The sequence below is a fragment of the Vipera berus genome (assembly GCF_964194415.1).
Source record: "Vipera berus genome assembly, chromosome: 3".
In the NCBI taxonomy this organism is placed as follows: Eukaryota; Metazoa; Chordata; class Lepidosauria; order Squamata; family Viperidae; genus Vipera; species Vipera berus.
Window position 1 is genome coordinate 35,202,847 of NC_138204.1, and position 21,028 is coordinate 35,223,874.

Consider the following 21,028-nt stretch of genomic DNA (forward strand, 5'->3'; position numbering starts at 1 on the left):
ATGTGTTCACTGATAATTTTATATTTTAATTAAGGGGAAGAAAGAAACAATAATAGCTACTACTGATCTTGATAGGATTAATGTTTTCCCTGGAATATATAATTTGGTAGTTATTTTGAACAATTGTAAAGATTTGTGGGTGTGGACTTGTGGACAACCTAGGGATGAAAAGTTGCTTGAGATGATGTGTGGATAGGGTTGATGATCTGCTTGGTTGCAGTTGGGCCAGCAAATGTACCATGGAACCACACCCTTCACCTGGTTGCTGGGCTCAGCACATGTGATGCAGTGTTTTAGTTACGCAGGAGACTGGAAACCTGGTTTCCATGGTCAGTTTATAGCAGTGATGGCGAACCTTTTAGAGACCGAGTGCCCAAACCGTGCAACCCAAAACCCACTTATTTATCACAAAGTGCCAGGACTGTATCAGCATTGTGGTGCCCTCGTGGGAGGCAGGGAGGCAAAACCCGGAGGCGCAAAAATGGGCCACCACACGTGCATGCATGTAAAATGTTTCCACCTCCCTTTTCTTCCAGTCCATCAATCAACAATGGTTGGTGACCTCTGCTCTACCACCTCTGCTAGAGCTTGTTAGTTGGTTGCTTCACCTCCTTTGTGCTGGGTGGGGCTCCTGCTCTGGGCAGTGGTGGTGGCCTGATGGACCTGGATGCCAGCAGCGGCAGCGTGCGTGCCAACAGAGAAGGCTTTGAGTGCCGCCTCTGGCACGCATGCCATAGGTTCACCACCACTGGTTTATAGGCTATATTTTGAAATGCAGAACAATTTATCTATCCATGACAGATAGCAAAACCCTTTCTCAGATCTTCCATAATATTTATATTGTACAGTGGGTACATTTTGGCAACTAACTGCCACTAAAGGGCAGCAAAGAAATGCAACTAAATTTTTGATGCCATCTAGTGGTCAATCAGTTGTTTGATTGGCAGATTGATTACCAACAATCAACACTTTAAGAAAGTCCCAAAGGTGCTTCTTTAAAAAGGCAACTGAACTTTCTTTGTTTTGCTTTAAAATGTTTAGCTTCTCATCCAAGAAGCTTCAAGTGAAACACAGAAAGTCCACTTGCCTTTTGAAAAAGCACTTTTGGGACAATCATGAGTTGGATTATTAAGAATCTCCATATAAATTTAAGAAAGGCATTTATTTGTTGCCATCTAGTAACCATTAGGGATAGGGTTAGGAGAAAAAAAAATATTGGATGAAGTGCCCAAGCACTGGCCTTCTAAGAACTATTGACACATTCAGTATGGCAGCTGGTGAATTTTTTTCCTATATTTAGTGATATAGGAAAATTTTACAATGTCATGTGCTTCAGCTGTATGGTTATTTCTGATGTGTGGTAAAAGTGCATTGTGGAAGCAGCAACATTTGGGTATCAGGTCCTTTCAGGTCCCTAGTTAGGAGGAAAGAATAGCAAAAGTGGCTTTACAGAAGAGGCTCTAGAACAGGGGTCTTCAAACTCAGCCCTTTTATGACTCACGGACTTCAACTCCCAGAATTCCTCAGCCAGGCACGCTGGCTGAGGAATTCTGGGAGTTGAAGTCCATGAGTCATAAAAGGGCTGAGTTTGAAGACCCCTGCTCTAGAACATGGGTATCAAACTCGATCATGTCACATGACGTATCGTGATGTTTTTTGTCTTTGTGGAGCCGGAGTGGGCGTGGTCTGTGCATGACGGATCCGGCCCGCAGGCTGCCAGTTTGACACCCCTGCTCTAGAATATAAATCTTTCTTGGGAGTGAGGGTATTCCTGGATACTGAAGAGATATGCAAAGTTAGGGACAAGTAGTAGCACCTGAGTTACATTGTTCCGTTTGCAAGTGGACCTTAGGATTCTTGGTTTCCATATGTAGTACACACACTTGTAATTCAAGTTTATCCTTTTTCTTTTTTTTTCTTGTAGCTACATAGATACATAGCAATTTTTTTTATATTGAGACCTGTGAGGTTGTCACACACTTCATTTTAGAACATTTTACAACTACCACAATTTAGAAACTGAAGCCAGTCGTGGCTTCCTTTTTAATAAGTGGATGTGTTAACAGGTAGTCTGAAATGAAACACGTCATATGCCTGAGAAAAACCAATATAAAACACAGGTGGCAGCTCAGTGCACATTTCCCTCTTCTCATCCTGTCAGCAGCTTACTCCACCCTGCTTTCACCAGCTTATTTTCTCCTTTCATTCCTTATTTTTCACATCAGTCCCTCACAATCTTTAAGTGCTTTTTTCTTAAAAAAAGAGACCTGTTTCTCACATGTTTCTTTTATTGCTTCTTGGAGTTTGCTTGATCTTTAGATATTTACAGAAAGCATACTCTCTCTGGGTAAAGTCAAAGAAACTGTTTTTTGTTTTGTTTTATAGCTGTCATTTGGCATTGATTGGCTTGCTGTCCATGTATTAATTTTAGAGATGCAATTAAAAAGAAAAAAATGTTAAGGCAAGCTTGCAGTGCATGACTCTGGAGAGTCTTCCCAAGCTCTTAAAAAGAACTCCTTCTGGCTCAGATGTTGAGGAAGAAAGTGGAAAGGGGAGCTCAGAATGGGGAAGTCAGCAACATTCTGAGCAGCTGCCCAACATTCTGTCCCATAGGACACAGCTGCAGCTTCCATTGGGCTGAAAATGGTAAAAAGATAAATCTTAGAAGCTCCAACTTGCACAATGAAGAGATTAAAAGAAAATATTTATTTTGTATTTTCTTAGGCGATCGTTTACTGAATGAATTGGGGTATAATGATTTAAACATAAACAAGACAAACTTAAAAGTATCTCCCAATTAATGTAAGGTATTCAATAATGATTAACAGTTGCAGCCATAGAGCAAACTTCTGTAAATGAGTAAGCTGCCGTGACTCAGGATTTTAACTACATAATAAATTAGGGGTTGATGAAGTATAGATGGTTGGAGCAGTGGGACAGCAGCTAGGTCAGTGCCAGCAAGTGGAACCTTTACTCTCTCTCTCTCTCTCTCTCTCTCTCCCCGCAATTATGTGGGGTACATAAAAAGGATATCCAAAAAGGATTAAAGTGTTTGCACACTTGAAGAGCTGTTTAATAATTAACAGAAACTGCTTCTAAACCAAGGTGAACATTTTTTAAAGCTTTGACCTTAAGTTGTGAAAAGGTCTCACAATCCTTTAGCTCCAGTGGTATTTGCAATAAATATTTCAATTGTAGGGGTTTAGAAGAAAGGCAACAAGAAAAAATTGGGACAAGCTAAAGCAGGGGTCTTCAAACTTGGCCCTTTTATGACTTGTGGACTTCAACTCCCAGAATTCCTCAGCCAGGCATGCTGGCTGAGGAATTCTGGGAGTTGAAGTCCACAAGTCATAAAAGGGCCAAGTTTGAAGACACCTGAGCTAAAGCATGACCATTCTTTGGGTCATTTAGGTTGATCAGGCATTCCTGTCAAACTCGCCACGTCATGTGACATGTCACAACGTATTGTGATTCTTTTTGCATTGCTGGCAATGGGGTGAGCGCAGCTTCAGTATGATGCATCCGGCCCATGGGTCGGCAGTTGACACCCCTGCTATAAGTGAACAGGGTGCAGCTTTAAGGTCTTCTTCCTTAAAACAGTCTTCCTTGTTTTTCTTTTGATATAAGTTTTTTCACTGAAAGAAAAATTATTAATATAGAGGTTTGAGTGGGTAAGATTGAAAAGTCTTTCTTTCCTGAAAATGTTATACTTTAAGATTGATGTTTGATAGGAATTTAGCGTGGCCAGGATTGAGATATACTATCATCATGTCTGATAACTTGGCTGGGAAGCTCCAGAGTCACAACTAGCTTATGTCTTCATTCAGTACCTTGTTTAAAGGGAAAGAGTAATGGGCAGCACACCCTTGCCTCACAAGGTGTTAGGTTGCAGATTAGATTCTTTGGGGTGGGATATATCTGACTTTTTCTATTTAAAAATCTCATATCAAAATGATCATATTTCCAGAGTAATAGTGGGAGGGAACAGATAGTTTTGAGGCTAAATTTATGTCATAAAAATTCTTCTTGGAGAAAATACACAGTGGAGTCGTTGGTACTCTCTGAGAGTGGTTGTTTTCATGAAGATGTTTTATTATCTGGCTAGGTAACATCTTCAGTATGCACAGAGCTATACAGTGCAAGTTGTCCAGGTCTGAGCTGTATTTAGGAAGAAGCTATAGTTAGTTGAACTGGCTTGTGAAGAATAAACATTTTTTTGTTCTATATTTAATGAGATATTAAGAAAGGGAATGAGTCAGAGCATCCAATAATCACAGCGCCAATCTGAGGCTTGGTTTATTTGTTTTTCATATTGAATGTTATGTATGTTTATAAAAATCTGACTCATGTAGTAAAGGACAGGTGTAATCATGACTCCACAAAGGCCATTTTATGTACTAGCTTATTTATTTGGCCACTCTGAAATCAAGAAAATCACTTTTGGGTGTTTAAACTTGCCTGTAATTTATACCAGTAGTTCTTAAACTTCTGTATTATGCAGCTCTCTCAGTCATCTTTAAAAGTTTTGGAAGACCATCTTAAAACCTAGACATCAGCAATGCAATGCCTGCGTATCCCATAGCACAAATGACCCTTTTTTGATAGCTCATGGAATCCCAAAATGGAACGGAATTTTTTTGAATGAGAAAGTCAAAATCATATAAAATCTGGTAACTTTACCATGTACTTGCCTGAAAGATTCCAGGATTTGAAGTTAAAAAACCAAATTTTAGATGTCCCAAGTTTTAGCCATATGCATATGGATGTGCACCAGAAATTATCAACATTATTTTGGAATGCCATTGTTCCCTGGATAAAAAATTGGGAACTTGGTTAAACAAACATATTTGCTGCTATAATAGTTTTGTATATTTCCATAATATATATGTGTAATTTAATAGTGATGTTTAATTTAAAAGGGAAATTTAATAGTGTCTTTTTTTCCTACATCACTGCTTTTCAGCCTTCTGGACGAGATGCTCGTCTCCCTGAAGTTTATTGCATTGTAAGCTGTCTCGGTTGCTTTGGACTATTTTCAAAGGTATGTTTTCTGGATAGTCTGTTCCCCTAAATACAAAAAACATTAATCTGTTTGTTAGGTAATAGGCAGAAATATATGATCTGCTGTTCCTAATCTTGTTTCATCGTAAGATGAGCTTTCTATATTTTTCTTCTGATCTTTCACAGAAAAGAGGAAAGGAAAGAAAGTCATGTCCTTCATCCCAGATATTTGGGAAATGGCTGTGGCTACTCATAGAGATATAATTTGTTCATATTTTCACCATTATTAGAATGGAAAAAGCAATATAGCATTTTAACCTGAATATAGAGAACAGTAGCTCAGTTCAGATAATTCAGCTATTTTGAATAACTTGGTCTACAAATGAATAATAGAAGAAGCTAAATTTAAAATGTCGCCTTAGTTACAGTTTTCAAGACCAGATGTAACTAAATTAACTTCTTCTCAATTCTTCTCAATAACTTCTCAATTAGTTTCCTCTTGTGAAAGGAGAATGAAAATGGCTGGATCCAGGTAGGTTCTTCAAGCTTGGCTTAACCGTTATCTATCACTCTTACTGTTTCTTGACTGTTTGGTTCTTACACCTTGGTTCTGAGGATGAAATGCATTTGAAGGAGACACATGATTCAGTAGGAGATGGCATCAGGACTTGTTTATCACGCATCATTACTTTGCTTAGGACTCTGTTGGTTTTGAATAATTTCAGGAGGAGTAAAGCCACTATCAAGAGTTGAGTTGGGAAGCTGCAAAGTGATGGGTATCCTTCTTCTTCTTCTTACAGATTTTGGATGAAGTAGAGAAGAGGCGACAGATCTCTGCAGCAGTCGTCTACCCCTTTATGCAGGGCCTGCGTGAATCTCCCTTCCCAGCACCAGGAAAAACTGTTACCATTAAAAGCTTCATCCCTGAATCCGGAACAGAGGTGTGTGCCTACTTGAGATACCTTTGGCTGATTCTAACATGACTTGTAATTAAATGTTATAATTAAAGTAATTATGTTAAGCAAATGTATAAACCAATACCTCCCAACAAGTTTTAAGAAAAAACTATTGAACATCCATAGAATTAATAAGATTTGTTTGATTAACAGCAAGGGAGTAAGCTGTAAAAAGCCTGAGTTGAGATGACTGACCTCTGTTTGAGAGAGTGTCTATCAGTAATATCAGACCTTCCTTATGTTTGCCCACACTCTATCCACAATGATAGATGTTTATAGATATATAAATATATATAATTATTCTTTTTGTCTGAATGTATTCCAAAGGAGCAATTGTGCTCAGGTAGCAACCATAATGAATAAGTGTCACCTAAATTGCCAGTTGTCCCAAGGATTGAAATTGGTCTCCCAGGATTATTGAAATGAGGAAAAAAGTGGCATAAGAGAGTATTAACAATCTTGTCCTCAGCTCCACTTTTGGTTGTCGTCCTTCTTTTTTAAGAGGCAAATTAAGTATGCATCTTCCAAGCATTTGTGGCCTTTAGCACTACCCATGAATATTCAAAACAGTTATTCTATTTAATTTTTGTTCCCTTGATAACTCATTTAAATCTTTTAGATTTCCTGGCAAGAAGCCATTTGATTTTCTGGTCATTAATTACCAGCAGATGCTTTCACAGTAATGGGTAAAAGATCTGAATGCAGAGCTACATCATCAGCATACAGAAGAACAGAATATCCATTCCTGTAATCTTAGGGGTGGAAATTATTTCAGAGGTCCCCAACCTTTTGGGCACCAGGCACTGGTTCTGTGGAGAGAGGTTTTTCCATGGACCAGAGAGTGTGTGGTTTTGTGTGCTGCCTGCATCCCACGGATGGGGCTTTGCTTGTTTGTGCGAACTGGTTGTTGGTGTGCTACAGCCCGGTACCTGTGGTTGGAGACTCCTGATTTACTTGATAAATTTAAATAGAGATTAAATAGGGTGGGGGCTAAAGAATTTTATCTAATTCGCTTTCAAATAGAGATTGGATTAGTCAAAATATTTAAAGGATTACTCCTAATTCTTTACAAAAACATGAAAAATGGCACTTTTGTAAAGTGTTTGAATTAAAAATAGGAGATGCCTATCCATGGTTATGTTATTTTAACTCCCCCCCCCAAATGTTTTTGGAGTGGAATCAAAAAGTGATTTGAAATCTATATATGTAAAGTATAGGCCTGCTCTTGCAGTTATATTTTTTCCAATTAGCTGTCATAGGATGTAATATAGAACAGTTGGGATAAAAACTGATTTGCTCTTTGCCCAGAGTTGATCCTTTCTCTATCATAACTTGTAATTTACTATTCCAATGGAAGGCATAATGTTTACTAATCATAGTCTGCAAATGTATAGAGTGATAATTAGCTGGATTCCGTTGCTTCTCCCTTATCCCCCTCCCCATTTTAAATATTGATATAGTAATGGCAGTGCTGCAGTCTTGCAGAATACAACCGGTGTCATTGATACAGGAAAAAAAGGGATGCCAGTTGGATACCTATTACAGGGGAAACTCCTCTCCTCCCAACCCAATTATTGATTTGATTCAATACAATCATCTTGAGCCAGGTGGACAGAGCTGTGCAAAGGACAGACTATGAAATTGCCCGCTGAGAGAGAAAAGAGACAAAACTTCTATAATGGTCTTGTTTAAAGGAAAAAGAATGATGTGACGTCTTAGTGACAGAACCTACCCAACCCCATATTCATAGCATTCTAGTATTCTTATTTATTTATTTGTATCCCACCTTTGTAATTTTTAAAAACTCAAGGCAAAACCCCCTCCAATTCTCCCTACCGCTACCCTGTGAGTTGAGCTGGCCTGATAGAGAGTGAGTGGTCCAAAGTCACTCAGCCGGCTTTCATGCCTAAGCAAGACTACAACTCACAGTCTCCTGGCTTCTATTAGTTGACATTTTCCTTTACTATCTCAGACAGGATGGAGTTGCTACTAGTGGCACTGCTTAACCTCAGTGAGATTGACAAATTAGGAAATGACCATTTAGGTTTTGAAACTGGTTCCATTGAAATGGAGAGTCAAGAAACTGCTGCAGCATGAAACATTTAGAAGTAGATATGAAAGTATTTAATTAGTTGAGTATTGAGCAGATGAGAAGCTCTGTTTTATGGTTTGCTTCCTGTACACCTGGAGCTCTACTTGCATTGCATTGGAGAAGCCATGCAGTATTGTGACTACATTGCTGGACTTGAATCAGGAGATTCAGGTTCAGATCTCCACTTGATCACAGAGTTCACTTGGTAAGTGTGGTCTTATCTCTCTTTCTAGCCTAATAAGGGCTTTTATGGGGATTAAATGAGAGGAAGCCCCTATGCAACTTGAGTTCCTAAGGAAAGGATATGAAAATAATAATTCAATAAATACGTGTTAAGTTGGACCACAGTGTAGTTTAGCAGTGCACATTTTGGGCCAAGGGCTATCTTTGTTTTTTCAGTGGCTGTGTTTAATTTATTTATTTATTTTATTTATTTATTTAGATTTATATACCGCCCTTTCCCCGAAGGACTCAGGGCAGTTTACAGGGCATTTAAAAGAAAGTATACAAACGTTAAAACAAATTAAAAAAGATTAAATAGAACCCTGAGAAAATTAAAACCCAGTTAAAATTAAGATTAAAAAAAATTCTCAGCCTGTAAGTAAAATGAAATCAAATAGCATTTGATGGAATTTAATAATTGTTATTTATTTAATATATTTAATTAATTAATGTAATTTAATTAGTATTTAATAATTTTCTGTCATATTAATTTGGTGGCTACTTTAAAGCTTATTCTTTATTACGGCTAACAAAATAAAAAACAGCAAAATGACATTAGAACAATGTGAAACATAATGCTTCACTTAATTAGCAATGCATGACTGCAACTGCAAACTTAGTGACAGCCCATATTGTTTTGTGTTTTTTGTTAACCAAGAGGAACTTCATGTAAAACCTGTTCAGTCATTCTAAAGAATGAGGGCTGTTCGTAGTTGCTAAGGGAACAGTAGAATAAAATAATGAATCAGTGATTCAGTGTTCCCAGAAAGATGGGGGAAGCCCTTTCCACATGTAAGTTTTTCTAGAATCCATTGCTGATTACCAGGTATCAGATGGCAATAATAGGAAACTGATCTTATCATGTCCTAATTCTATTTGGGTGGTATTTTGCAGATTCAGTTTTAAGGATATTTGTTTAAGAAATAGCATGATCTATGCTTGTCCTGAGTCTCTGGATCTTTTGAGAGATGCTTCGGTAATCGATGCAGACAAATCATTTTTAAAAAATAAAATGTGTTTGACTGTCAAATATGATTTCCAGACATAAGTGAAGTTCTGGAGTAATTAATAATTGTCTTGGGAGAGGTTCAGTTTTTGTCCTCCTTGTCACAATAGCTCAAAGCATGAACTTTCCATTCTCTGATGCATTGTCTTTGCTGTACTGACTTCTTGTTTTGGTAGTAGAGTTTTCTCTCTGTCAACTATCAGGATGACATTTTGGTATTTGGTTTCCTGGCTTGCTCAGTGCTTCACACAACTGGAGGAGTTTGATGGGTTGTGCAGTACATAAGCAGCTGTATCTTTTCATTAGCCTTATATGGACATAGAAACCTCTTTGTACCAGCCTCATATTGAACTGGCTTTCTGGGAAAACAGATTATTTTAACCATTGTACTGCACCAATACAAGAGCAGAAACCTGAAAATTTGAGCAAGCCTTAATGAACAGTGGAGGGAGGAGATGGTATACTCAAGGAGAGGTGCAGAACTCCCCTTCCAAATCTTTTTCAAATTATACTTATGCATCCCTGTGTATATAAAAAAGAATGATTAATTTTGTAAATGGATGGCTAGTTCCTGTGCCAAAACAACTATAGCTAGTGGCTCTACACCAGCGTGGTTTGTTTCAATAGAATGAACCTAGTAACTATGTTTTTGCAAATTGTAGTTTATAATTTAGTGTTATGGTTTGCTAAATCAAACCAAAAACTGGGTTTGTCTAATCTAGTGAAAAGAAGGACTAAGGGTGACATGATAGCAGTGTTCCAATAAAGAAGAGGGGGTCAGCTTATTTTCCAAAGCACCAGAAGGCAAGACAAGAAATAATGGATGGAAACTAATCAAGGACAGAAGCAACCTAGAACTAAGGAGAAATTTCCTAACAGTGAGAACAATTAACTTGTGGAATAGCTTCCCTTCAGAGGTTGGGTGTGCTCCATCACCAGAGGCTTTTAAGAAGAGACTGGACAGTCACTTGTCTGAAATGGTATCGGGTCTCCTGCTTGTGCAAGGAATTGGACTAGATCTCCAGGGTCCCTCCTAACTCTGTTATTCTGTTATATTTTGCTACAGTGTGTGAATATTTTATTTATTATTTATTTATTTATTATATTTTTATACCGCCCTTCTCCCGAAGGACTCAGGGCGGTGTACAGGGCAATAAATACAAAAACAGGATACAAAAGTTAAAAGCGATTAAATAAATGCCCAAGGTTAAAACAGTAATTAAGATGTATTAAAACCCCAACCCTAACCCATCAGACCAGGTCAGACTGCTCAAATAGATACGTTTTTAGATCGCGCCGGAAGGAGCGAAGGTCGGGGGCCATCCGGAGCTCAACCGGCAAGCGGTTCCATAGGTCTGGCGCGCCCACAGAGAACACTCTCCCCCTGGGGGCCACCAATCAACATTCTTTGATCGGAGGCACCCTGAGGAGGCCCTCTCTGTGGGAGCGCACTGGACGGAGGGAAGTTGACGTCTCTCCTAATGATGTCTCTCCTCCATAGATACATCTGCACTCCAGTCTTCTCACATAGCTACAAGGAGGTGATCTTTCTTTCATTTAATTCAGGGGTGTCAAACTGCTGGCCAACAGGCCAGACGTGCCATGAAGAAACTGCACCCACCCGATTGTAAGCAATGGCGAAAAAGCTCCAATACGTCACGTGACGTCACATGACATCACGAGTTTGACATGTCTGATTTAACTGATCTGGTTTTCAGCTGAATTTATGAGGGTTGAGGCTAGAATCATTAATTTCCAAGCTGGAAATGACCATTATATAAATATGCAACAATTACTCAGTGTTAGTACTAAGGCCTATTCTAAATACAAATTTGTTCATAGACAAAAAGAAGATAAAAGTTTAAACCCCAAACCAATAAAAGTCATTCACAACTTCTCACTGGGAGTGGGCAATTAATTCATAAGTATAGCTTCATTCTTACCCTCAATAAACATTCCAGTCTATTGGAGTTGCTTGTAAATTTCTGCCAAGGTTGGCTAAAGAGTAGAGCTAAGTCACAAAATGCCAGGAGATCCATGATTTATTGCTGAGAAGGTCAGGAGAGCCTGACACATAAGGAAAGCTGTGTTTGTTTATGGTAGTCAAAATTCAGGAGGGTCTAGTCGCATCTTTTCCAATTCAAAATTGTGTTAAATTGCATAAGCTTTTGTTAGCCACAGTTCTCTTCGTTAACTCACTGAGGCACCTGATAAAATGAGATGTAGCTCTTGAAAGCTTATGAAAATATATGCTTTTTAGTAAAATGTTAGTCTGAAAAGGTGGTATCAGGTGCTTCCAGATTTTTGTCACAATCCGAAAAACACTTGTAGGTTAAACAGTGGCTTATATGAGCAAAGCAGAATAAACATATTTTGATTTGATAAGGGGTTTATATAAAATTCTTTTTTAAATTTACCAGAGTTACCAGAAATTTATACAGAATATAGAACTCAGGTTTATCACAGGCAAGTATGGGAGCCTGAAGCTTGTTAAATTTACGCCATTGCACTAAGCCATATTTTAGCATTGTCCCTTATTTTAGGTTCTAAGGGTGTAATTACAGCTGTCATAACCACTTACTCAGAACTGGAAAAAAGATGAAATTTAATCCCAGTGAAAATTATTATTTTAGACAAACAGTATTCAGCCATGATTGCTATGTTAACTTTATCCTGTTGTCCTGTTTTTAGGAAATTGAGCTGACCCGGCCATTGGATTCTCACCTGGAGCATGTAGAATTTCAGGCCCTTTTACAGTGCCTCAGTCCTGAAAAGATACTTCTGATATTTGCCTCTGTAGTTCTGGAGAGACGGATAATCTTCCTGGCTGATGAGCTTAGGTAAACGCTAAGCCTAATGAAGCAATTTTGTCCTTGTCGTGTTGAAATCAGTAATTCAGTTGTGCTTCACCAGTCAGTAGGACTGAAGCGTAGTATTTACTCTGAATCAGCTTTCCATTTTATAACTTGCTGTTACTTGGGTTAATTAACTTGTGAAATGTCCATATGGCAGATGGAGAAATACATACAGGCTTCCTTTTTATATGTATAACATAAATATTTTGATATGACTTGGTAAGTTGAGATATTTTAAGGTTAGGTTAGGCTAGATAGAATATTCTTTGCTGGAAAATTCTTTATTGGCCAAGTGTAATTGGGCACACAAGAAATTTGTCTCCAGTGCATAAGCTTTCAATGTACCCACAAACAAAGTCATAAATCATAAATTATAAGATACAACATAAATTATACGATACAAACAACAAAGTGGTAAATCATAAGATACCAATAGGAGAAGGTATAGGAAAGATGAGAAGGATAATAGCAATATAGCCCTTCTATATGGGTAAATATCCTTAGGCATAAGACAATGCTGTGAGAATTAGGTGTTTGGCAGAGTGATGGCATGGGGGGAAATAGTCTAGTTGTTTTGGTATGCAATCCCCTATAGTGGTGTTCTGAGGGGAGGAGTTGAAACAGTTTGTGTCCAGGATATGAAGGGTCTGTAGATATTTTCTGAGCTCTCTTTCTGGCTCTTGTAGTATACAGATCCTCAATGGAAGACAGGCTGGTTGCAGTAGATTTTTCTGCAGTTCTAACCATCCATTGAGCTCTGTGTCTGTCCTGTAAAGTTTGTAATAAGACTTTTAGATTGGAAGGTTATCTTAATGGTTTTCACAAATGACTGTGTTACATTTATAAAAGCATACCATTCCCATTTTGGGACTTCCGTCAAGAGAATTCCCCATCTATGAAACAACAGGGCAGCGACGGAACTCATTGATTTAGGAGCTGACTGTATCATTATTCTTGCTCTGTCCAAAGAGCAGCAAAAGGTCGGGGGAGGGAGCGGATGAGAGACAGAAGCTGGGGTGCTTCTTATTTACAGTTTGGAGCTATTGGAGATAGAAAGTTTCCCAGGTCTTTGCTAAGAATCATTGCAGAATGAAGTAGAAATATATTTGACTATTAGAATCATAAGATCAGTAATACTGTATTGTAATAAACCCTTTAAGACAGCAGTGGCAATGCATTTAAACCATGAAATAATAAACATGCAAAGGGTATTTATGCAGCAAGGTGAACTGATTATTTAGATATGCTCTTTAGCTTTAAAATATTATTTTATATTTTAATCTGAAACATTGGCTTCCTTTCAGCTCCCTCTCCACGTGCATTCACTCAGCTGCTGCTCTTCTTTACCCCTTTACCTGGGCCCATATGTACATCCCAGTGGTTCCAAAGAAACTTCTCGGCACCGTCTGCAGTCCCACGCCATTTATGGTTGGGATCCAAAAGCGCTACCTGGCAGAGGTTCAGGATCAGCCTATGGAAGAGGTACAGGCTTGCACATTTCCATAAAAAAACAAAGATAGTTGAATGGATCAACGTTTGCTATGTGTCTGTAAAAATTACCAGCACAGAGATTGGCTGTGGTGATATTTCTGTATGTTCTTCCCAGTGACAATGTTCCTAATCATCCCTATCAGTTAATCAATTACATGGGTTTTTAAAAGTTTAACATGAACATTGGTATCTCCTAAAATTAATTTAGGCTAGGAGTCCCCCAAGGCCCGGTCCATGCACTGATACCAGCATGCCAGCAACCGGTCTGCACAAACAAGCAAAACCCCATCTGTGGGATGCAGGCAGCACACAAAACCACACATTCTCCGGTCTGTGGAAAAACCTTTCTCCACGGAGCCAGTCCCTGGTGCCAAAAAGGTTGGGGATCTCTGATTTAGGCCTTGTTATTTAAAATGGTACCCTAGATATTTTTTCAACATAGATTGCTGATTTGTTTGTTTTTCTACTCCTGAATGAAGGTATCATTCCATTAATTACAGAGATCTCTATGGGATCTAGTGGTTTGGCTGTCTCCACCAAACCATTTCTGATTTTGAAACCTCTTTTGTTTTTCTCATCAGCCTTGATAGATATATGCAGTTACATGTAGTAACTGCCTTGTTTAGTGATTGTTCGTAGTTATGATAGTGATAAAAAATAACTTTGCAATCAATCCTTGCATTTATAATCTTTGCAAATCTATAAAGCAAAGGAAAACTGAAATAAGATCAAATTCACAAATGCGGTTTCAGTTAGCAACCTCTTGGCTCAATGACCAAGTTGCTGACTCCAATTGTGGTTGCTAAATAAATATACACATATACACATACATACATACATACATACATACATATATGACCAGTAGTGTGCTGAAGCTGGCTTGCAAGTTAAACAGCTGTTCTAATAATAATCTTATATTGCCTATCCCACTAGATTGAATAAGGCATGCTCCCTTGCCTCCCTCCATTCTTGTAGCCCTAGGCTCCATTGAAACTTGCCTGTTTACTCAGGCACTGAAGTAGTGTGGTAGGAGCCTATGGTTGGTTGTTAAGGCAGCGGTCCCCAACCTTTATAGCTTGGTGGCCCAATTTGGGGGGGGAGGGGAAGTAGCTCATGCAAAAGGTGGACTGGTGCGTGCATGCGCACACCAGCTTGCTACTCCTGCGAATCGTCAGCCCAGCATACACACAGCTTGACTCACGCAAGCGGTGATCCAGTGTGATAAGCCCACTGCTTGCGCGAGTTGTCAGCCTGGTGCCCACGCAGCTCAACTCACATGAGCAGTGGGCCAACGCGAAAAGCCTGTTGCTTGTTTGAGCTAGCTGTGGGTATGCCAGCCCACCACTCGTGTGGCCCACTTCCAAACTCGCCATGGCCAGGTAGTGTACTGGGGGTTGGGGGATCCCTGTGTGAGGGCACTCTGGGGGGATGATTAACACACTGGGCTTTTAGTTTTTGTCATATGGTTTTTGTAGTTTACTGTTGTAAGCTGCACAGGGTTGTTTAAATATGAGTGGCCCTACAAATTGTTTAAATAAATCAATAAATCTAAGTACTGCTTCCTTTTTAGGTGTTGCTTGTAGATCTGTCCCAAGGAGTATTCTTAAAAATGGTAAGTTCTATCCAAGTCCTATATTATAACCATTTATGGACCTTAGATCTGCACTTCTAGTTAATGATGTAAAATTCATCCTGTTCAGTTTCTTCTCAGAATTTTAGCTCTGATTCATTGCGAGTCGTTTTACAGCAATGACTTCCAATATTTTTTCCTCTTGACAGCTTCTCTCTCTCTCTCTCTCTCTCTCTCTCTCTCTCTCTCTCTCTCTCTCTCTCTCTCTCTCTCTCTCTCACACACACACACACACACACACACACACACACACACACACACACACCTACCTACCTACCTGCCTATCTGTCTTATATAGCCACTGAAAGCCACAGGGCAAGAAAATCATGGAAATAAAATTTTGGCCTCCTTTTGGGGGGCTACTTGTTTTGTATTTTAACAAAATGGGCACAATACTTTTTGTAAATTTGGTGCTACATTTGGGCACCATGATATTGGAGGACCCTGGAGTAATAAAATGAATCTAGAACCATATTCAATAAATGAAAATTTCTAAAATTCAGGGTTGAACTATGAAGTTCTTGATGCCATCTAGGCTTAGTGGTTTGCTTGCAGAGATTTCATTATCCAACTAGGTAATATCATTAGTGCTTGAAGATGTTACCAAGTTAGGTAATGTATCATCTTCTAGCAGATAATCAAGCTCAGAGAGCACCAAGACTCCACAAAATAAATGTTGTCTAGTCCTGATTTGCCCTCTGTAGCTATCTTTTCCATATTATCTACTTTCTCCTTTCTTAATCTGTTTCATCTCTCCCTCTCTTCAATATTTCTTGGTTAATTCTGCTGACTTTACTTTGCTCCTGTTCTTTCCCAATTTCAGGTTATGGTTGTGTCATATTCTTGACTTGGGTTGCCTTGAAAAATGGGCTATTAATATTTCAATTAGCTAGCCTCCCTTTACTTACAGTTATCATCTATCTATCACTGTTTGCTGATGTTTCCTATGACATTATAATGTGCTTTATTTTCAGAAAGCTCTCTATCCTCATCCTCTAAATTCCAGCTTGCCTAAATTCTTTCTTCTTGAATGCTCTAATTGCTAAAAATAGCTTTAGTGAGTTAATAGTAAGACCATTTTTTTTCTTGAGTAGCCTACAGGTATTGTGAGGAACTGTGGATCTTTCACTATGCTACAAGTACGAATTTGCAATAGTTATTGATATAACTTCTCTTTTTAATAATTCTACAGGTCGGAGACGAGGAAGAGATTTTGCCACCCAAGTTGAGAAATGAAATGTTGCATTCTTTGCCAACAATGAACAACAACATCCAGAGTAAGATCATTCTCTTTGCCAGCCTTGCCTAGCCAGTTGTATTTCATCACCATTGTTAGATGGTATGGCTATTTGTTGGGGACTGTGGGAAGAAACACAACATATTTGAATGGGTTTAGATAAATTTGTGTGCATGGTGAGATTTGTGCTTTGTTTGTTAACATAAAGGCAATTTTTGGAATAAATAGTTCCATTGATAAAATATGGAGTGCAACATTAGGGCGAACTTTTTCTTTAAGAAATAACTGAAGAAGCTTCTTGGATGGGAATCGAAACAAAGAAAGGAAAAACAAAAAGTCCAGCTGCCTCTTGAAAAAGCACCTTTGGACTTCCGGTGGCTCCGCGGCGACGGAGGCAGCCTTCCCGGGCTGCCCGCGGCTCAGCTGAGTGATTTTCGCCCGAAACAGCGCCGATCAGCTGTTCGGGCGAATTTGAAGCCCCCTCCTCAGGAGAAGAGGAGGGGGTGAGGCCCCAGGTAGGGGTTGAGTTCTCCGGGGCCGCCTGAGCTTGCAGCTTGGGCGGCCGAAGGATTGAACTCCCCCGTAGCCTGGGTCGCTCCCAGCTGGCCAGCGCCTCTGCTCCTGACTTTATGGAGCAGAGCCAGGCGTCTGCGACCACCCCTGCCTGAAGGAAGGACTATGGAATAAAAAGAGCAGGCAGAGCGGTACAAGAGGAAAAGGTGAAGAGGATTATTTTATTCTACTCTCGAGCTTGATGGACTTTTTAAACTCTAAGTGAAAGTGCGTCACAATTGAAAGTAAAAGATGGTGGCTAAACCTCCCCCTAAAACTCTTCGGAGTGCTGGAACTTCCCCGGTGCAACAATCATCATTGCAGGCATTGCATCCTCCTGATGTAGTGACATCGAAGGACTTACAAGTTGCTCTTGAAAAACATACCCAGGTAATCTTGGAATCAATTTTGGAATCAATGGGTGATAAATTTGCACAGATGGAGGAGAAATTGAAGAAGTTGGAGGAGAGAATGGAGGAGAGGATGGAACAGAAGTACAGGGTGATGAAGGTAGACATTTTGTCTTCAGTGTATAAAGTGGCTGAATGTGTGGAAGATTTGGATGAAAAAGTTAAAGATTCGACTCAAAAGAATGCCATATTAGAAGCAAAAGTATTGGAGAATGAAGATTTAAGACACAAAATGGATAAAGAATTGAGCCTTGCTCAATATTTCCAGATGCAGTTTGCCATTAGAATCAGAGGTTTAAAGGAGAATATTAAGGAAGATCTAAAGCAGCTGGTTTCTGAGGCTCTCGAAGTGGTATTGAATCAGCCAGCATCTGAAATAAAAGGAGGCATGGATAAAGTGTATCGTGTGAACTCATGGATTGCTAGACAGAGAAAGTTGCCTAGAGATGTGGTGGTTTATTTTACAAAAAGGGAAATTAGAGATGAAGTTATACAAGCTGCCTATGATACTAAGGTCGTGATTGCTGATCAAGAAGTTCTGGTTCTAAAAGAAATTCCTCCAAAGATTTTAAGGAGAAGGAAGGATTTTACATTTCTTGTGCAAGAGCTCAAGCAACGAGATATAAGGTTCAGATGGGAGATTCCAGCGGGGTTGATGGTGATGCATGAAGGTAAAAGGTACCGTCTGGTCACTGTGATGCAAGCGCGTGATTTTTACAATAATGTTTTAAAAGCAACCCCATTAACACTTCTGGAAGCTGCAAAGGGATCTGGAGAAGGAGAATATCAAGAGGTTGAAGATGGACAGACAGAGGAGAATGGTGCTGGAGGAGATCAAGTTATAACACTTTTGGATGATCCCAGAGAACAGAGGGTGATGCGTGCTGCTTTAAAACGATCAAAGAAGATAAAAGAACAAGATCAGCAGAAGTCTATGGAACTTTCACAACGTACTTACAGTCAAGTAGTGGGAGGTGGGAAAAGATTTGGGTGAGGAATGTAAAATTTATACAAGTTTGAAATCTAAGAGAGAATTTTTATAAAATGTTTTATAGATGGTATTTAGATTTTAAAAAGCTAAGCATGTATCTGAATTATTAGCCTAAATGTTGGAGGTGTGGTGATAAAGATGTAATATATTTTTATATTTTCATATATGGTAGACTTGTAAAAAGGTCAAGGCTTTTTGGATAAAAGCCTGATGGAATATACTAAGTTGATGTTGAATTTAATTACGGGGATAGTACTGGAAAGAGGAACTGCCGACTATAGAGGAGTGGATTTTAAAGGTTTCTGACCTGGTCGAAATGGTGAAGATTTCGGCCTATTTGAAAGATTACTCGCAGGAACGTTATATTATGGAAGGGAGAAAATGGCTTGGGTTTATTCAGAACAAGTATAGGGTTAAGAAGTTTTATATTTGAATAAGTCTTCTTTCTTTGTTTTTTTTTTCTATATTAGTTTTTTTTATATATATTTATATATATTTAATATTACTAAGGTTTGTTTTATCCTATATAAGCTAGAGAGTGATAGATTTTAGAGTTTATGGTTGTTAGTATATGGTTGTTTATGATTGTTTTTTTTTTATATATACCTTGTATTTAGCTCTGGGAAGTCGGGGGGGGGAGGGGGGGAGGGGGGAGAGGAAGGGGGGGAGGGAGAAGGGGGGGAGGGGGGATTTTTTAAGGGAAAAATTGTATGTAAAACTTTTCAATAAAAAAAAAAGAAAGAAAAAGCACCTTTGGATTTAAAAAAAGCAAACAGCTGTGATGTTAACGTGTTCTGAGATTGTTCTGGTTCCATGTGATGGTTTATGATTTGATGATGTGAGAGAGTTTGTTTTAAGAGTGAATGCAACCAAACATAAGACCATTTTTCATTTTTGTGTTACCCGATTATCTGATGGTCCATTGCTGAAAAGGAAACATGATTTTCAATTAGTATGCAGAATGATGGAAACTATTTATTTATTTATTTATTTATTATATTTGTATACCGCCCTTCTCCCGAAGGACTCAGGGCGGTGAACAGGGCACATATAAAATGCAAATTACAAAAGTTAAAAAAGAATTAAATAAGAGCCCGTGCTAAAACAATAAATAATAGTATAAAAAACCCATAGTAAAAACCCCAACATATCCCCCATCAGGCCAGGCCGGCTTGTTCAAATAAATAGGTTTTCAGACCGCGTCGGAAGGAGCGAAGGTCAGGCGCCATCTGGAGCTCAACCGGCAACTGATTCCATAAGTCCGGGGCGCCCACAGAGAAGGCCCTCCCCCTGGGCCTGCTGACTAAATGGTACCCTAAAGTGCACCTTTTGTTGTGCAGAGAAATTGAAATATACAGCATTTGAGTTAATAGTTTTGTTATCACTGAAGAAAAGTCATCACTGATCTTAATCTCAAGAGTTTGTGCTGAGATAGCTTATTGAATTTATAGCAGGGTAGTATTTTTTCAGTTCCTGCATTGTTGGAGGTCCAAAGTCAAAAGTATAGTGATTATTTTAGATTAAAATTAGATCAAGACTGGCACATTAGATGAATCATCTGCATCATGTCCATTTATACTTGACAGGTACTACTAGCTTCACGTAGAACTGGTCTGTCCAGGCCATTTGTTTCAAAGTAATATTGACAGAGCCACCTCTTTCATGACATTAGGGAAGCAGTAGTAGAAACACTTTTTTCTCCGTATATGAACTATCCCTATGTATTTCACTATCCCCTGAGATAAAGCAGCATCCCTACTGTTTTTCCATTGAGAACGACAATCTTCTGCAGAGTATTTAAGGGGTAATGCTGTGAATTTTATTGAGGGTTTAGACATTATTAGAGTATTGAGTAATAGGGTATGTTAAATTTTTCGTTTGTTTTAGGTTGTGGATGTTACGCATATTCTTACAATTCCTTGTAGTATTCTTTGATTATCTTTTTTATTTCTTCATGTTTAAATTGTAAATGGCCTTTCCCATCTAGTAAGTTATGTATCGTTTTCTTCTCTTTCTGCTTTTTAAGTTTATAAGCTAACCATCTTCCTGGTTTATTGGCATTTTCAAAAAAGTTGTTTTGCTCTCTTTATCTGTTCTGCCACTTTTTCTGAGTCCAACAGATTTAATTTATGTTTTGTTATATCCATTTCTCTTTTCAAAGTCTTCTTTTATGGTTTTTTTTGCAGTTCTGATACTAACTTTCCAATTTTTTCTTTTAGTAATACATATTGCTGTCTTCTCTGTTTGTTTCTTTGCCATATATGTTATAGCTATGCCTCTAAAGTATGCTTTAGCTGTATCCCATACATTTTGTAATGTATCTTTTTTTATTTTCTTTGAAAAAAAATTCCATTTCTTTTTTTGCTAGCTCTATGAATTCTCTATGAATTAATATAGATTGATTTAAAGTCCATCTTGATCTTTTTTTGTATTCATTTCCAAGTCACTTTCAGGGGGTTATGGTCTGCCCATATGCCTATTTCTATCTCAATATCCTGCATGTTCATTCTCACGTCAGCAGTCATCCAAATCATATCAATTCTTGACCAAGATTTTTGGCTGTTTGAATAAAAGGTGTATTGTAG

The 21,028-nt window shown here is 38.6% G+C and overlaps 2 protein-coding genes across 2 annotated transcripts in view; one reads left to right on the top strand and one right to left on the bottom strand.

Annotated features, from left to right (window-relative positions):
- DENND2D (DENN domain containing 2D) overlaps nucleotides 1-21,028 on the top strand; it is a 46,082-nt gene that overhangs the window by 17,185 nt on the left and 7,869 nt on the right. The window contains exons 5-10 of the mRNA XM_081324095.1: nucleotides 4,964-5,041; nucleotides 5,802-5,942; nucleotides 11,969-12,117; nucleotides 13,437-13,614; nucleotides 15,194-15,235; nucleotides 16,446-16,530. Of these exons, the coding sequence (XP_081180221.1) occupies nucleotides 4,964-5,041; nucleotides 5,802-5,942; nucleotides 11,969-12,117; nucleotides 13,437-13,614; nucleotides 15,194-15,235; nucleotides 16,446-16,530 (673 nt within the window). The remainder of the gene's footprint in view (nucleotides 1-4,963; nucleotides 5,042-5,801; nucleotides 5,943-11,968; nucleotides 12,118-13,436; nucleotides 13,615-15,193; nucleotides 15,236-16,445; nucleotides 16,531-21,028) is intronic.
- Nucleotides 13,545-21,028, bottom strand: part of CEPT1 (choline/ethanolamine phosphotransferase 1) — a 58,656-nt gene continuing 51,172 nt past the window's right edge. Inside the window, exon 10 of the mRNA XM_081324097.1 lies at nucleotides 13,545-13,603. Within this exon, the coding sequence (XP_081180223.1) occupies nucleotides 13,599-13,603 (5 nt within the window). The 3' untranslated portion in view covers nucleotides 13,545-13,598. The remainder of the gene's footprint in view (nucleotides 13,604-21,028) is intronic.